This window comes from Miniopterus natalensis, chromosome 4 (genome assembly GCF_054644295.1).
Source record: "Miniopterus natalensis isolate mMinNat1 chromosome 4, mMinNat1.hap1, whole genome shotgun sequence".
NCBI classification, from domain to species: Eukaryota; Metazoa; Chordata; class Mammalia; order Chiroptera; family Miniopteridae; genus Miniopterus; species Miniopterus natalensis.
Window position 1 is genome coordinate 71,045,690 of NC_142084.1, and position 14,064 is coordinate 71,059,753.

Consider the following 14,064-nt stretch of genomic DNA (forward strand, 5'->3'; position numbering starts at 1 on the left):
TAGGAGAGCAGCGTGGGTTGTCAAGAGCTGTTAAGCCATCAACTGTGGGGTCAGCAAACTTCCTAAGGCAGAGTTGGAGTGGGGGTCATTCCTGGATTCACACTGAGCCTATGTCTCTGGTCTGGGGAAAAATGAGCTGGTGAGGGAGCAGCCCAGGGACACACACACACACACACCTGGGGAAGTGTAAGATCAGCAAAGTGTTTCAATGCCAGTAGCCTGGTGTGTACTAGTTTTCTAAGATGTTACCACTAGGGGAATCTGGGTGGAGGTACTAGGAACTCTCTGTATTGGTGTAATTTCTTACAAATACACGGGAACCTAATTATCTTGGGGCGCACGTGTGCAACACCCTCCTCCCCACCCTGCTCTGAAAGGCTGGGCAGTTGATGAAGGAACAGAGGCCCGGGGGCCAGATGGGAACTGGGGCTTTAGCTTTTGGGGATGCTCCCCGAAGGCCAAAACCCGCCAGTGACTCTGTGGAAACGAGCTTTTATTATACCAGCAGCCTCTAGTGATTGGAATACAGGGCTTTGGCTAGTGAACTGTCCCTTGTAGACTGGCAGGGGTCAGGGGCATGGGAAACTGCTGGTGCTGCACAATGGTTACCTCATGGGTCGGGGCAGCCACCTCAGGTCCTGGAGGGGTCTCTGTGCTGCTCTGAATGTTGGTCTGAAATAAATACCACATGGGGGTGGGGGTGGGGTGGGGGTGGGGTGGGGAGACAGGCGGATGTGAGAGGTTTACAGAAATGAATCAGACCACCGCTGGAGAGTCCTGGCAGGAAGGCAGGTCTGAGCGTGAGGCTTCAGTGGGTTGTGGAGCTGGGTCACCCTCCCTTCCCTGGGGCTTCAGAGGGGAATGGTCCTCCAGGTGGGGTGCCGGGGAACCTGGGGTTCAGGGGATGAGGCTTTGACAGCAGTAAGATCCAGATGCATCTGCCCAGGACTAAACAGGCACCCCTGGGGCAGGACTGGGGCACAGTGTGTGGAGACTGCAACAGTCCTGGCACAATTCCAGGTCTGGGGAGGTGCTCAGTGGCTGGGGTTTCCCAAAGGGAGTCTGGGGCTTTGCATTTTGGAGAAAGGCAGCCTGTTTCATTTTGAAGTTGCTGATGAGGGCATGGATGCTACGTCCTTGATTTGTCCAGAGTTGTGTCTTCTCAGAAATAGCCCTTAGACCATGAGTTCTTCCCAGAAACACCCCTTCTCCCCAGAGCAGAATGTCTAGCTGAGGGAACTGCTCTGGTCCGCAGAAAAGGAATGCCCCGCCCCGGATGGAGGCTGGGGTGCCTAGCGCTCCGGCTGCAGCTGGGGAGTTGGTGGGGGCAATGGGTCTCCAGTCACCCCCACAAATGCCTTCCCTCCTGTGGAGGTGGGGGTTGGCCCCCAGGAGGCCAGTCATCCATGGGGCAGGTCAGGACTCTGTGGTTCTGTTTGTAGGGTTCATTTGGAGGTGGGGGCCACCTGGGGCGGGGTCCACCAGCCCACCAGGCAATCAAGGGAGCTCCGCAGTCAGTGGCCTCCTTCCCGGGGAGCAGACAGGAACAGGAAGCAGCCAGATCCGGTCCTGCTCTGAGCGTTAGGAAGAGAAGCCACTCTGACTGGTGGGGAGAGAAGATGAAAGACTGTGTGGGCTGCCAGGTCTTGAGGGGCCCTGTGTGCTCTTCCCTGACCTGGCCTCCACGTGACTCAGCCCAGCTGCCCCCCCACGGAGACAGCAGAACCTCACCTAGGGGGCCCGAGCCCCTCAGGCCCCTGCCCACTCCTACTGGGCCACAATGATTGGACAGGGCAGTCACCAAATCGAAAAACTATCTGAGGACTTCAACTCAGCTGTGAAAAGGGAGGAACTGTTGATACACCCAGTCACACGACAGATCAAAAGGGAACTCTGCTGAGTAAGAAAGCCAATCTCGAAAGGTTGCATATTCTAGAGTTCCGTTGGCATAGCATCCTTAAATGACAAACTTACAGGGAGAACCAATGAGTGGCTGAGGAGGGGAGGTGGCGGCAGTGGTGAGGGTGGTTATAAAACAGCAGCAATAGGGATCCCTGAGGTGTCGAGCTGTTGTGTGTCTTGACTGGGGTCATGGTTACACAAATCTATACGTAAGGAAAACTTGCGGTCTCAATTGCAAATGAGCGCATGTGAAAGTGGTGACGTAGGAATAAGATGGGTGGACTGGCCCTGGCCAGGTGGCAACCAAAAGGTTGCGGGTTCGATTTCCAGTCAGGGCACATATCTAGGTTGTGAGTTCGAACCCCAGGAGGCAACCAATCCATGTTTCTCTCGCACATCGATGTTTCTTTCCTTCACCCTCTCCCTTCCCCTCTCTCTCAAAATCAATAAAAACTTTAAAAAAAAAAAAGTTTAACAACCCCCCCCCAAAACAAAAACAAAAGCAGACCCCTTAGAAGGCACTGGAGAGAGCTGGCAGCTACCAAAGAGGGTGCCAACACTTGGGAGCATTTAAAGCTGTACTAATGACAATTACAGCAATGAAGGGGGGGGGTAAGGACAAAAAATGGGGAGACACAGCTTCAAGGGTGGTATATTTTTGGTGAAGTGGTACAATTCACCCCAAGTAGACTGAAAAATTTAAGGATATATATTGTAATCCCCAGAGCTACCACGAAAAAGATAAGGTTAAAAGGACACTAGCTAAATTAAAATGGGACTCTAAAAAAATATATTCAATTAATCCCAAATAGAATATGAAGGGAGAAACAGATGGGGCAAAACAAAAATATTCCAACAGTAGCCCTAAACCCAGCCTTTTCAATAATTATATTAAATACAGGTGGGATGACGAACACCTGAAGCTCTGGGACTTTGGTGGGTGCTGATGGAAAAACATTCTTGCTGGGTTTACTGAGGAGGGTTGGAAGCAGCCTTTGACACTGGCATGGGGGTGGCTAAGATCCTCTTTGAGGGAGTCAGGGCTCAGAGGACAGAGCCTGAGGCCTGCTGGTACAGCCGGCCCCAAGGACCTGACACATAGCTGAGCTGATAAATCAACCTATTGCTATACGTCTTGAGTTGAGTTTGCTGTTAACTTACAGCCAAAAGATAGGCCCCTTCCAGGGAGTCTGCTCACCCCACAAGGCTCTCGGGTCTGACCACTTCCACTGGGTTGACAAAGATTCTCTCCCTGACCAAACTCCTCTCAGGCTCCTCTGGGCCTTTTCAACTAGGTCTCTAGTTTTGGACTGCTGTGTTTGTTCATCTTGGTGCGGTCCAACTGGAAGAAGCCGCCAAATCGGTTTAGCCAGAGTCCCCACCCTACATAATTGATCACTTTCGTACCCAATCAGGATCCTGCCCTGCCCCCCATCTACCATCTGCCCCCCAGGGGATAATGTCTGATCACCCAGCTTGCCCTCAGCAAAAATCCTGTCAGGTTGGTTTAGTCAGGTTCCCCCTTACCCCTGACATTTCATCTTCGTAATTTTCCACCCACCGCTGCCCTGCTCCTTGGCCATAAATCCCCACTTCTTGTATTTGGAGTTGGGTCCAATCTCTCTCCCCACTGCAAGACTCCCTCCACCTAATAATCCTTCCTTGAACAGCGCTTTCTTTGTGTCCTGAGTATTTTCTTGAACAGTGGTCCCGAGCCCAGTGGGTCTCAGGGACAGGTCTGTGCTGGGGTCTAGTCCTCCAGAGGGCTCACACAGCCTCATCCTGCAAGACGGGCTGTTCTCTGATGTGTGTTAGATGGATGTGGGTGGGGGAGATGGGATCCTCACTTTGTCCTGGAGACCCAGAACGCTGACCCCTCCGTTGTCACTCCTATTTTCTGCCTGGGTCCAGGGCTAGTGGAAGAGGTTGGGGGCAGACCCAGCTCTCACCTGTCCTCTGCCTCCCCCTCCAAGTCCATGGCCTCATGGCTGACTGACAGGTGCCCAGGGTCCAGGGGGACCGGGTCATAGTTGTAGTTATAAGCAGAGGCTGGCGTCGGCTGCTCTGGAAAGAAGGGGGACTTAGTAGGTAAAGGATGCTGGAGGGGGAGGACTTGATGGTACACAGCCCAGAGGGACCAAGGAGAGGAGGTGTATGGCCCAGAGCAACAGAGAGGACATGAGAGGTCATGAGAGAGCGGAAGGATACAGAGGTCAGAGGTGGGGAGATGCAGAAAGGCTCAAAGTTGGGGTGGGGGTGGCAGGAGATTTAACACGACTGAGAAGGGGATGCAGAGAGACCCAGAGGCTAAGAAGCTGAGATGGGGGAGGACAGGAAGCCAAAGGAGCAGAGAGATGGAGACTGGGTGGTAGACAAAGCCACAAATAAATGGGAAAGTTGGAGGGAGGTGGGAGAGCCTGGTTCAGCAGGGGGAGGAGAGACACAGACCCATGCGGTGGGGAGGGGCAGGAAGCGAGGGACAGAGTTGGAAGCAGCGAAATGGAGAGAGAGAAAAATAAGTGGGAAGAGAGATGGGGGTGGCGAGAGTTGGGCAGGCAGGAACCAGGAGTTGGGAAAGAGGCCCTCACCAGGGACATGGAAGCAGGGGCTGCTCAGCCAGGCGGTGACCAGAAGGGAAGGGGAGGAAAGGGGAGGGGAGGGCAGGGAATTGGAGAGGGTGGGTGATGCAGGACAGGATGGAGAGGTGATGGGGAAGAAGGGGAAGTGCTGGGGAGGAGGTGATGGAGAGATGAGAGCCCTGATAGAGAAGGTGGGGTGAGGCACTCCAGGGCGAGGTAAGGATCCCCGAGGCCAGGCGCCTGTGGGTCCTCACCAAGGGAGCAGCGGCCGGGGGGCGCGGGCTCCAACCTCACGCCCCTGTGGCAAGCGGCCTCCTGCAGGCGGCAGGCACTGGTGTAGACCACGCCGTCGGAGCCGCACACCGGGTCCCCGCTGGCGCCACAATCTTCCGCGCAGTCGCAACGCTTGATTGCTGCCCCTTCCTCCGGGTCAGCCACCGGGCCCCTCTCGCCAGGGGACCAGCCTGGGGAATGCGGCAAAGTCGGCAGAACCCAGGGGACCCCATTCCCACAAGGTCTGCGTGTCCCACTGTGCCTGGATCTGGGACAGGTCCCTGAGGGCCCAGGACCACCCTTCCCTAAGTGTGGGCACCGGTGCGCTACCTTTACGGGAGGCTCTGAGCCTTGACCTAGTGTAATGACTTTCAAGTATTTGCATAGTACTTACTGAAATAAACTTTAAATTAAAAAAATTTAAATTAAAAGTATTTCAAGAAGTTTGGGAAATAAAAGGCCACGGGATCCCCAGCCCCACCCAGACCTTTACTGCGGCCACTCCCTGCACTCATGGGGAGGGCCGTTGTCCCCACACTCTCAGGATTGTGGAGGAGGGGGAGGCAAGGGCTCCCCTCAGAGCCTGGGTCTCATACACAGCCAACCCCCACCCCCCAGGTCCCCACGCCCCCACCCCGCTCAGCCCTGCCCCTTAGCACAAAACGCAGGCCTTTGACCGTGGCTCCGTCCTCCTGCCTTACCATGCTGACCTCTCCTCTGCCAGGCCAGCCCGCTCAGATCTCAGCTCCAAGGAGACAGCCCTCCTTGGTGCACGGGGAGTGGGGCAGTGGCCACGCACACTCACCAGGACCCTGGGCCACAGAGCGCTCCACTTCGTTGCACGTGGGTCCTGCGCACAGCTCCCGGGCAAGCGGGCTGCGCGCACTGACATTATAGAAGCGTGTGGCCTCAAAGGCTGCGGGGCGAGGGGGACTGGTGACAATGTGATAGGGTGACAGGGTGAGGGGCCGAGCTGGGGTGCAGGAGGGCGGCGCGGACCTACCAGGCTCGTAGTAATCGTACACCGAGATGGGCAACGCAGACGTCCTGCCCACCACATGCTCTCGGAGCGCCCGGAACTGCACACAAGTCAGGCACCGGCTGGAGATCTGCGGGGCAGCGGGCAGCTCAGGCTCTGGTGGCTCCACTAGGCCCAGGGCCTGAGCTCAGGCCTCCATGCTCTTTGATTCCCCAAACTGTGGGCCCAGACTAGCTGATTTTGGGGTACACAGGAGGGGTGAAACACAGAAACTCAGTCCCATTTCAGTTCTGTGGGTCCTTTCATCCCACCTGCAAATAAGTCTCAGCTGGCCTTTCAACTCACCCAGTCCTGCAGCAGGGTCCCTCCTTCACTCTGTGTGTGTTACATTTAGTTCATTCACAATGTTGAGTAACCATCACCTCTGTCTAGTTCCAGAACATTTCATCACCCTAAAGGAGACCCTGTCTCCATTAACAGTCACTCTCCATTCCTCCCTTCCCTATCCCCTCCCCCATCCCTTGGCAACCACCAAATCTCCCTTCTGTCTATGGATTTGCCTGTTCTGGACATTTCATATAAATGGCATCACATACTATGTGGTCTTTTGTGTCTGGCCTCTCAGCACATTTTCGAGGTTCATCCACATTGCAGCGTGTGTCAGTACTTCACTCCTTTTTATGGCTGAATACTATATTCCACCACCACCCCCAACTTTTTCCATAGAAACCAGCTGGCTGGGGCACACCAACATCAGCTATGCTGGAATTTACTCTCCCAGTTTAGTTGAAGGAACCATACTGGGCCATGACCGCTGTGCCCTCACCAATATGGGTGCTGAGGAGGCCCCTGCCCACCACCCTGGATGGCAATACCTCATCAAAGTAGAAGAGAACTCTGCGTCCAGCCACCTCGTACCTCTTCAGTGCCACATGCTGGTCAAGGAGCAGCTGGTGAGGAAGCCAGAGGTTAGGTTCCCAGCCCCTCTGCCTGCAATGCTTGCTTCCTCCCCAGTCTCTTTGTCCCCCGCCACACACACTAGTCAGTGAGAGGAAGGCCCAGGGGAGCTGAGGCCCCAAAGGCTGGAAGGGTTTGCTCACTGTCATCAACAAGTCCCCATAGGCAGGGTCCAGGGATGACAATCAGCGCTCCCAGGCCCTGCCAGCCCCCTAGCCCAGAAGAGGACACCCAAGGCTGCCCCTGTCCCTAGCGCCACCTCCCCTCCCCTTCCTGCAGCCTCCTCTAATCCAGCCCTAGCCCCAGCCCCAGGTCAGGCCTCCCTGTGGTCCCCCAGGGGCCCAGCTGAGCCCTGTCACCAGCTCCTGCCTCACTTGCACCATTCAACCCCCCCCCCAACCTGGGACCTCTTTTTAGTTTTTGTCACAAAACCCCACTCCTAACCCAGATGCTCTGTGCTGGTCTCCTCCTCCCCATGGTTCTCCTTCCAGTCCCCTTGATCACCCCCTCCCCACACTGTAGACATCCTTAGGCCCAGGCAAGAGAGCCTCCCACTTTGTGCACCTCTCCCTTCCCCCACAAAAGGGGACATGAAACTGGTCTCTCTTAAAACAAGTCTGCTGAAGCCCTCCACTGCATGGATGGACCAGTGGGAGACTCACCTTACAGGAGAACCCCCCCCATACCTCCACACCCCTTTACACCCCAACCCCCGGCTCCTCAGCAGGTAGCCAGCCCAACAGCACCAACTTTGCCCAGGAAGGGAAAACAAACAAACAAACAAAAAGGTTTGTTTTTGTTTTACTAAGTTCTGGGAATTGACACTCTGGGCAGGCCCGCCAGCCGGAGACCCCACCTGGCCTCTGCCTGCCAGCGCCGCCCTACCTGCTCCAGGCTCTCCGTGTCCGCCCGGAAGCCCGACAGCAGGGGCACCTCCAGGACAGCCATGTTGGAGGACCCTGCATGCAGCCACCTTCCAAGAAGAGAACAGGCCTCAAACTCAAGTCCCAGGTGGAGTTCACGGCCGCCTCTGCCCCGCCCCCCCACGGTTGACATCCTGCCCTGGGCCTCACTGGCAGGCTATCTGCACAGTTTGCTGGGTCCTCGGTCAGCCCATTTCACAGCTGAGACTGAGGCCATAAGGAGAGGGCCTTGCTGAGGGTTCTGGGCCTGACTCAGGCCTATGAACTCTGGGCTGAGTTTTGTCCGGAATGCCACACTGTGCCCCCAGCATGGGCGGCCAGGTGACTAGGGAAACCTAGTCACTCCCCAGTGCCAGACCTCAGTTTCCCCTTCTTTGACATGGAGTGTGGTAATTGGCCTCTGGGGCCTGCTACATGCCAGGTGTTGGTGTTGGTGATGGGAGGGAGTCTGACATTCAGAGAGAAACCTGCAGACTGTGGGCCCGAGAGGACAGGGTAGCCGCAGCCCTGGGGTGGGCAGGGGAGGCTTCCTGAGGCTTGAGGCCTGAGCGAGCCCATACCCAGATGGCACACACAGTGGGTTCTTTCTAACACCAACAGGCTGAGGGCCAAGGTCAGGGCAGGTGCTTAGAAGGGCTGTGGTTGCTATGGCAACCACCCACATTTAGGCTCCCAAATCATTGTCATGGCAATAAGCATCCTCATAAGCAGCAGCTAAGGAACCACGGTGGCACAGCCCTGGGGTCACCCTTGGGAAACCTAGAGGCTGGAGATGGTTGGTGCATCCTGCAGGGGCCACAAGCAGTCATCCCCACCGGCTGCTGTCACTGGGGTCTGCTCCATCCATTCAGAAGCCTCCATTTCCTTCACTCATTTCAAAAACCATCTGTAGCGTAAGTGACTAACATTAAGCTTTCTGATTATGATGTAAGAGGGTGACATTATACTTTTGATTGTGGAGGCATCTATTTCAAAGGCATTGCTCTCGAATAAACTTTTGCCAGCTGTATGACATAGCTACTGTTAAACAACTAGATAAGGAGCCAAGCCACCCCCACCCAAGAAGGTCCCCTTTCAGAAAGGCTCTGGGTGAGCTGGAAAACTGACTGCTTGAGTAACCCCAATTCTCCCTTCCTGCACCCTAATTCCCACTTATATTTTAAATTCACCAATAAAGAGTGAACCCGCAAAACCCTAGGCACCCCACCCAACAAAAGCAGAGCCCCAGGTCTGTGCTTTCTCTCTCTCTGTCCTCATAATTCTGCTGTGTGGCCCAGGCATGCCATGTATCCTCTAAGACCTGTAAGCAATAAACCTTGTTTTTTTGTTCCCTGGCAGTTGTCACTGAGGTGCATCCTACAATCACAAAAAGAACCACAGGGCCAGTGCAACCACAGCATTGGTGCCTGTCGGAGGAAATGTCTGTGGGGCTGGCAGCAAGTGGCTAGGGGCCCAAGTGAGCATCCCAGGTGCTTGTAACCAATACCATCACTATTGATAGGCTGGGACTGACACAAGCACAGGGCAGACGGCCTTACCTGGTGCACACCTCCAGGGTCACCTGGTACTCCTGGGAATGCAGGTCAGCTGCTGGGTCATCATCATCAGCTGAGGATGCTGGTGCTGGGTGCTGGGACCGCTCGGCCTCAGGCTCCTGGACACTCACGAACAGCTGGAAAGACGGCTTGGCCACAGGGTCTGGCACATTGTAGGTGACATCAATCTGGGGTGGGTGGGAGGACCAAGTCTTAGGGGCTCTGGGGGTGTGGGTGGGGGGAGGCAAGGCAGGAGCAGGTAGAAGATGGCCAGAATGATGATGACAGTGCCATCAGCAACAGTTCCAAGGACTGCTGTTATTCCACTTAGCCTTGAAACGGCCAGAGCTATTTAGATAGACCACCATCCCATTTTTACACATCTCAAGCCCAGGTCTATCCACCTCCAGGACTCTCTCTCCTACCCACCATGCCATCTGAGTTCCCATTTTAGAGATGGGAAGGCTGAGGCTGCGAAGGTCTCCAGGCAGATTTGCCCTCTCACCATTCTCCAGAGCTTGTGAGGCTGTCCTGCCCCACCCCAGAGCTCAACTAAACCTCAGGACCTAGTGATAGAGGGAGGACCATGTGGAAGCCAGTGAAATGGATCTTCCTGGAAGAACCCCACACCCAAGGGGACACGAGGTCACATTCACTGGGCTCTGCCTTGGGCAGGCTGGGCTGCTGACAGTCTGTCTTGGGGTCTCTCAAGCATACATATCCACCCTGAATGCTGAGCTCAGAGCCCCCGCCCACCCACCCCTCCTGGGGTCCAGGGGTCCAGATGCCACTGTGAGCCCACTCTCCCTGCAGCCTCACCTGCATCAGGCAGCAGCCTTCACCCTTGGCACTCACAAACAGCCCTGTGGGGAGGCTTGGGATCTGGGGAGAGAAGACGCCGTGATCGCCTGCAGACACACATGGGTGGACAGCAGCTGCCCCCACCCCCAGCCCTGAGAACACTCACTACTGCTGTCTGCAGAACCTTCTGATTGGCCCTGTGCAGCTCGAAGGTCTCCTGGTAGTCTAGGTTGGTGGAGGCCAGTGAGATGGTGAGGTTGACGCTACCAGCGTAGGACAAGATGGCATACTCTGACAAGGCCTGCAGAGCCATGCAGGTGTCCTGGGGACAGAAGGGGAGGATGCTCTCAGTGCCAGGACAAGGTTGGCTAGCAGTCCCTCTACTCCCCCTCCCGGGAGGTCTGGCCCAAATCAGGGGCACCATGGACCCTCTCTGGAAGCCAGGGATCCATGCGCCTGGAATGGAGAAAGGATCCAGTGCAGGCACCCATGGACCTGGGGCCCCAGACAGTGGGCAGGCATCTCCATGGAGGCTGGGACTGGATCCCTGGTCCCAGAGCCAAGTACATTTGTCCCTCAGGCCTCCTCTTGGACTCCATGTCCCCAGGGGCTGCAGGCAAGGGGCCTTCCTGGGACTTGAAGCACCAGTGGCTTCCTGGCCAGCTCTGAGCCCTGAGCCTGGGTGGTAGTGACCTGGCCTGGACCTAAGCCCCTTTGCTCTGGCCCTGCCCAGCTCGCCTGAGTGGAAGAGAAGCCCCCGAGTGCATTCCGCTGCTGGGACAGCCACTTCACCACAGGCAGGGCCATGGCCACATCGCCCAGGAGGGTGTAGGTCAGCAGGGCGTAGGCTGTCATTTCCACGTCTGCTGAGACCACTGCAACAGAAGAGGTGGGTGGGGCCCTTTTGACTCCAGGACCCAAAACCCAGCACCAAGGCAGGCAGTGGGGGAAGGGCTGGCAGTACCTGCCCGTGAGATTCCATCACTGAAGCCCAGGAAGGCGTCCTTGTCCCGGTCCTGGGAACCCATCAGGCTCCAGTGGGTGACCCCATCTGCAAGGCCAGGACAGGGCAGAGACCACACCCCATTGTGTTCAGCCTGGCATCCCATGGTGTGCACCAGACCACGTGGTCTCAAAGACTGGAACCCAGTGGCAGGAGGGTGCCAGGCAGAGATGGCTGGGACAGGAAAAGCCTTGGGGCTGTCTCAGATCTGCAACTATGTGACAGACCCAGCCCTTCCTATACCCCTGGCAGACATCACTAATCAATGGTCTCCCCTTTGGCTAAGCCCTGATATGTCCCTAGGTGTCCCCACTCAGCACCCATGGAGTCATTCCCCCCTTGCAAAGACTCACATGAGCTGTAAAAGGCCCTCAAACCCTGAGAGAACCAGCCACTCCCCCTCCCTGTCCTGAGCATTTAGTCCCAAATAGATAGCAACATCCAGTTGGTTGGTTTCAGAGTCTTGCTTTCTAACGTTTCCCCCCTTTTCGGGTGATGTCTTAAGCAGAAAAGCCAGAATGGAAGCTCAGCCCCAGTGCAGCTGCAGGGAATATGGGGGGAAGCGGGGTAGGGGGGGTAGGGGAGGGGATTCAGTTTGGGGCATTCAGAGAAGTCACAGCTCAGTGACTGGCACTCCCTGAACACAAGGAGCAGTCCTTTTGTAGTTGGGGAGACAGATACCCTGAAGACAGAAAGGCTGCCTGAAGCTCACCCAGTGATGGACCAGTAGCAGCCCTCCCCTGCCTCCCAGCACCCTGCCAGGGGTGATTTAAGGAAGCCTGGGGGACCCTGAGCAGTGTCCTGCCTCATGGGGGGAGGTGAGTGTTCCCTATTTCATGGGGGAAGAAAGTGATGGCTCAAACCACATCATCAAATGAAGCCACTAGGAGATGCAATAATGAATGAGTAATATAATAAACAAAATAAGATGCCTCCTTACACTCTGTATGTGCTCATGAACTGTTCCCTGGGGCCATCGTGGGTGGGCCCCACACTGGGGCCACTGGGGTGGCAGGTGGAGGACACCTACCCTGCGTGATGGCCAGGCTGCGGAGCTTCCGCTGGGCCATGGGGGCTGCGGGGCTGTGGAGCAGGGTCAGCGCGTAGGCAGTCAGGGCACTGATGTAGGGGTCCAAGGCCAAGGCTATTCTGGACTCCAGGAAGTGCTGCGCTCTGGCAATGGCACCCCTCTCCTCCTGTGGGATGGGTGGAAAGTGGAGCCCTGGAGACCAATCTGCCCTCACCCCCCCACCCCCCCCACCTGCATGCCAGGGGAGAGCGCTGGACGGCTCACAGCCCCTTGCTTTGCATCCTTCTGGGGCTCCCATTGCCTGCAGCCCAGGTTTTCAAAACCCCATCCCCTTTCTTTTATGTTGGTGCCAGTTTTGTCCAAATGAAGTCTGAACACAGCAGATCGACCCAGAGAAGCTCTAAGAAAACAGACAGAGCCCTGACCACCCCCACACACACCTCACTTCATCACCAAGCTGGCCTCTAAGACCCCCTACTCGGGCTTTTCTCATCTTCAAGGCCTCGAATCAATTGTTGCCTCCTCCAGAGAGTCTACCAACCCTGATCACACTCACCCCCACCCCAATGTGAGCTGTTGGAGGACAGAAACCCAATTTATTGTCCAATGATGGGCTAAGTTCAGAGAAATTGGCCACTAATAATGGTTAGTGGAAAAATGAGTGAGTAGAAGCACTAATGAATTTAGCAAATGAGCGATGGTGTTCCTGTGGGCACTGGTGGACCAAGTGAAGACGACTCTGCTTTAGTGTCCTGAAGATCACAGAAAGCAGGCCCTCCCAACGCTTTCCATCTTTAGACCAGGAAAAAGCATGGGGACTGCTACAAAGTGTGGTGTGGAGATGTACTATGTCCCTCCTGGGGCTTGTGCCAGGAATGACACAGCAGGGGAGCCAGACCCCAGGCTGGCCCACACAGGCCTGCAGGGGAAACCACTCACTCATTCCTCCTGCCTGATGTCTCAGGCCCCGAGCTCACCTCCGAGGCCACATCTGTCTCCAGAAGTGCAGCCACCACGTAGGCCGTCAGCGGGACTGAGCCATGGATCCCACCCTGCAAGAGGGTTCTTGGGCTTCACCCCGAGCCAGAGGGGACAGCTCCAGCAGCACAGGCCCCAGGAAGCACCAGGAGCAGGCAGGGCAGGGCCAAGGCATCACAAGGAGGCCCGAGAGGCAGCTCACCTGGATGTCCTTGTTCAGAATCCTGCCTATGGCTGGGAAGGAGCCATCCGCCTGCTGCTGCCGAACGATCCAGCCCTTGGCGGCTGCCAGCTCCCGTGGATCAATGAAGATGAAGCTTCGCGCCTGGGCAAAGGACTTCAGGACAAAGGCTGTGAGCCTGAAACAGGACCAGAAGGGCCTCCCATGTGCCCCCTGAGGGACTGTGGCATTCTCTTTGAATTACCCTGAGCTTCCACTGCCTCATCTGTTAGACAAGTGAGTCCAGTCTGCCCTTCTAGGGTGGTTGGGAGCACTCAGCGGAAGTATGTGGGCACCCAGCTGGCCCAATGATGGAGCCTAGTCTCCTTGCCAGACCCTCCCACCTCAGCAGCACCCAGGTCTGCTCCTTGTCTGGCTTCTGGGTGTCATGACCACAACGGAGCTGGTCTTGTTCACACCACGTGTGTGTCCACAGTGGGAGGTGTGTAATGAGTCACAGTGCACTATTCTGACCGGCGGAGGGGCTGGGGGCTGGGGGCTGAAGAATGAATCAATGGCTTTGGCCACCCAGGGGCAGGCCTCTGCTTTCCAGGGTGTTACTGGGGCCTTGCATCAAGGGTTACCAGCAGGATGGGGCCCTGGGACCAAAACGGGGAGACTGGGCAGGTCACCAAGCTTGGGCCCCTCTGGAGCCAAGTGAGCGACACTGTGCACCGAAGGGCTCAGCCAGGTGCATCCCCACTGCCCCAATCCCAGGCACTGTGGTTGTGCAGTGGACACTGTTGGCTTAAGGACAGGGCAGTCTCTACACTCATAGCTGCTGCCAGTGCCCTCAGATTGGCACTTTGGGAAAAGGAAGGCCCCTGGGGACAGTTGGAGGTGCCCTACAGTCTCTGTAAGCCCCAAAGTGGCTGAGGCAAATC

The 14,064-nt window shown here is 56.3% G+C and overlaps 1 protein-coding gene across 1 annotated transcript in view; it reads right to left on the minus strand.

Moving 5' to 3' along the window:
- Positions 1 to 708: 708 nt before the first annotated feature.
- CPAMD8 (C3 and PZP like alpha-2-macroglobulin domain containing 8) overlaps positions 709 to 14,064 on the minus strand; it is a 56,309-nt gene continuing 42,953 nt past the window's right edge. The window contains exons 28-42 of the mRNA XM_016209390.2: positions 13,163 to 13,319; positions 12,960 to 13,034; positions 11,983 to 12,148; positions 10,914 to 11,000; positions 10,688 to 10,824; positions 10,116 to 10,271; positions 9,968 to 10,030; positions 9,152 to 9,336; positions 7,576 to 7,663; positions 6,609 to 6,683; positions 5,758 to 5,863; positions 5,560 to 5,670; positions 4,736 to 4,945; positions 3,852 to 3,966; positions 709 to 1,603 (exon numbers count right to left, since the gene is read on the minus strand). Of these exons, the coding sequence (XP_016064876.2) occupies positions 1,582 to 1,603; positions 3,852 to 3,966; positions 4,736 to 4,945; positions 5,560 to 5,670; positions 5,758 to 5,863; positions 6,609 to 6,683; positions 7,576 to 7,663; positions 9,152 to 9,336; positions 9,968 to 10,030; positions 10,116 to 10,271; positions 10,688 to 10,824; positions 10,914 to 11,000; positions 11,983 to 12,148; positions 12,960 to 13,034; positions 13,163 to 13,319 (1,753 nt within the window). The 3' untranslated portion in view covers positions 709 to 1,581. The remainder of the gene's footprint in view (positions 1,604 to 3,851; positions 3,967 to 4,735; positions 4,946 to 5,559; positions 5,671 to 5,757; positions 5,864 to 6,608; positions 6,684 to 7,575; positions 7,664 to 9,151; positions 9,337 to 9,967; positions 10,031 to 10,115; positions 10,272 to 10,687; positions 10,825 to 10,913; positions 11,001 to 11,982; positions 12,149 to 12,959; positions 13,035 to 13,162; positions 13,320 to 14,064) is intronic.